This window comes from Grammomys surdaster, unplaced genomic scaffold (genome assembly GCF_004785775.1).
Source record: "Grammomys surdaster isolate TR1022 unplaced genomic scaffold, NIH_TR_1.0 797, whole genome shotgun sequence".
Taxonomy (NCBI): domain Eukaryota; kingdom Metazoa; phylum Chordata; class Mammalia; order Rodentia; family Muridae; genus Grammomys; species Grammomys surdaster.
The window spans coordinates 560588-561541 of NW_021605216.1; the positions used below are offsets into that span (position 1 = coordinate 560588).

At 62.3% G+C, this 954-nt stretch overlaps 1 protein-coding gene across 1 annotated transcript in view; it reads right to left on the reverse strand.

Annotated features, from left to right (window-relative positions):
* Window positions 1–621, reverse strand: part of Galnt10 (polypeptide N-acetylgalactosaminyltransferase 10) — a 152446-nt gene extending 151825 nt beyond the window's left edge. Inside the window, exon 1 of the mRNA XM_028782510.1 lies at window positions 463–621. Within this exon, the coding sequence (XP_028638343.1) occupies window positions 463–621 (159 nt within the window). The remainder of the gene's footprint in view (window positions 1–462) is intronic.
* Window positions 622–954: the final 333 nt, after the last annotated feature.

A 954-nucleotide genomic window follows, 5' to 3' on the forward strand; every position in this document is an offset into this window, starting at 1 on the left:
GAGGAGACCCAGGAGTGACTGTGTAGATGGCAAACCAGGAAGGATCTGGTCTGACTCGAAACACTAAAATCAGCAGGCGAGGGTGAGGGCTAGGGGCAGAGACTACTGAAGAACACCGACAAGAACGACCAGAATCTCTACTCCTACCTCAGAACGAACAATCCTGGGTGGCATGAAGATGCAGGTAGGATCCTCCGAAAAAGAGAGAGCTGAAGAGGCCAGGAATAATAGACGGCAATAAGAGGAGTGGGAGTGAACTAGGAAAAGGGCCTGGGGCTGAACACTATTTTAGGCTGGAGTAGGAGCCTGGATAAGTCTTTGACCTTCCCGAAGCCTCGATGTTGCCATCCCCAAAATGGGATGCCTCAGAGCAGACACGAAGGATAGGTGGAACAAGGAACTGCAGGGTGAGAGCAAAGCGAGGGAAAGAATGCTCCCCACCCTCGGCCGCGGACCACTCACCTGTACCGCCGCGGGGGGCACCGCCGCCCCCGATCCTCCAGGGTTGCCGTCGAGCTGCCGCTCGCGGTAAAGAGCCCAGAGCCCCACGTTGGGCAGCAGGACAAGGGCCGCCAGAGCCAGCGCCACCGCCTGCAAGAGCCGCTTCTCTTTGCGCCTCATCGGGGCCGGTCCGCCCCGCCGCGCCCCGCCGCGCCCGCCCCCGGCTTTGCGCGTCCGCCCGTCCGCCCGGCGGCGGCAGCAGTTCGGCCAGCAGAAGCGGCCGCGGCGCCGGCCCCGCTCCAACTCCGCGGCACTTCCGCTGCTCGCCGGTGGGGGAGCCGGGCGCCTCCACCGTGTCACCGCCATGGGGGTGCGCTCCAACCCATCATCCCCTGGCATTTCATTCCACGTCCTGCACCTCGCTTTCCGCCAAGAGATGCACGGTTGAGTCCTATGCGCCTCCATCGTTCAATCCTCCATCTACTTATAGAGCATCTCCATCCTCCAGGATGC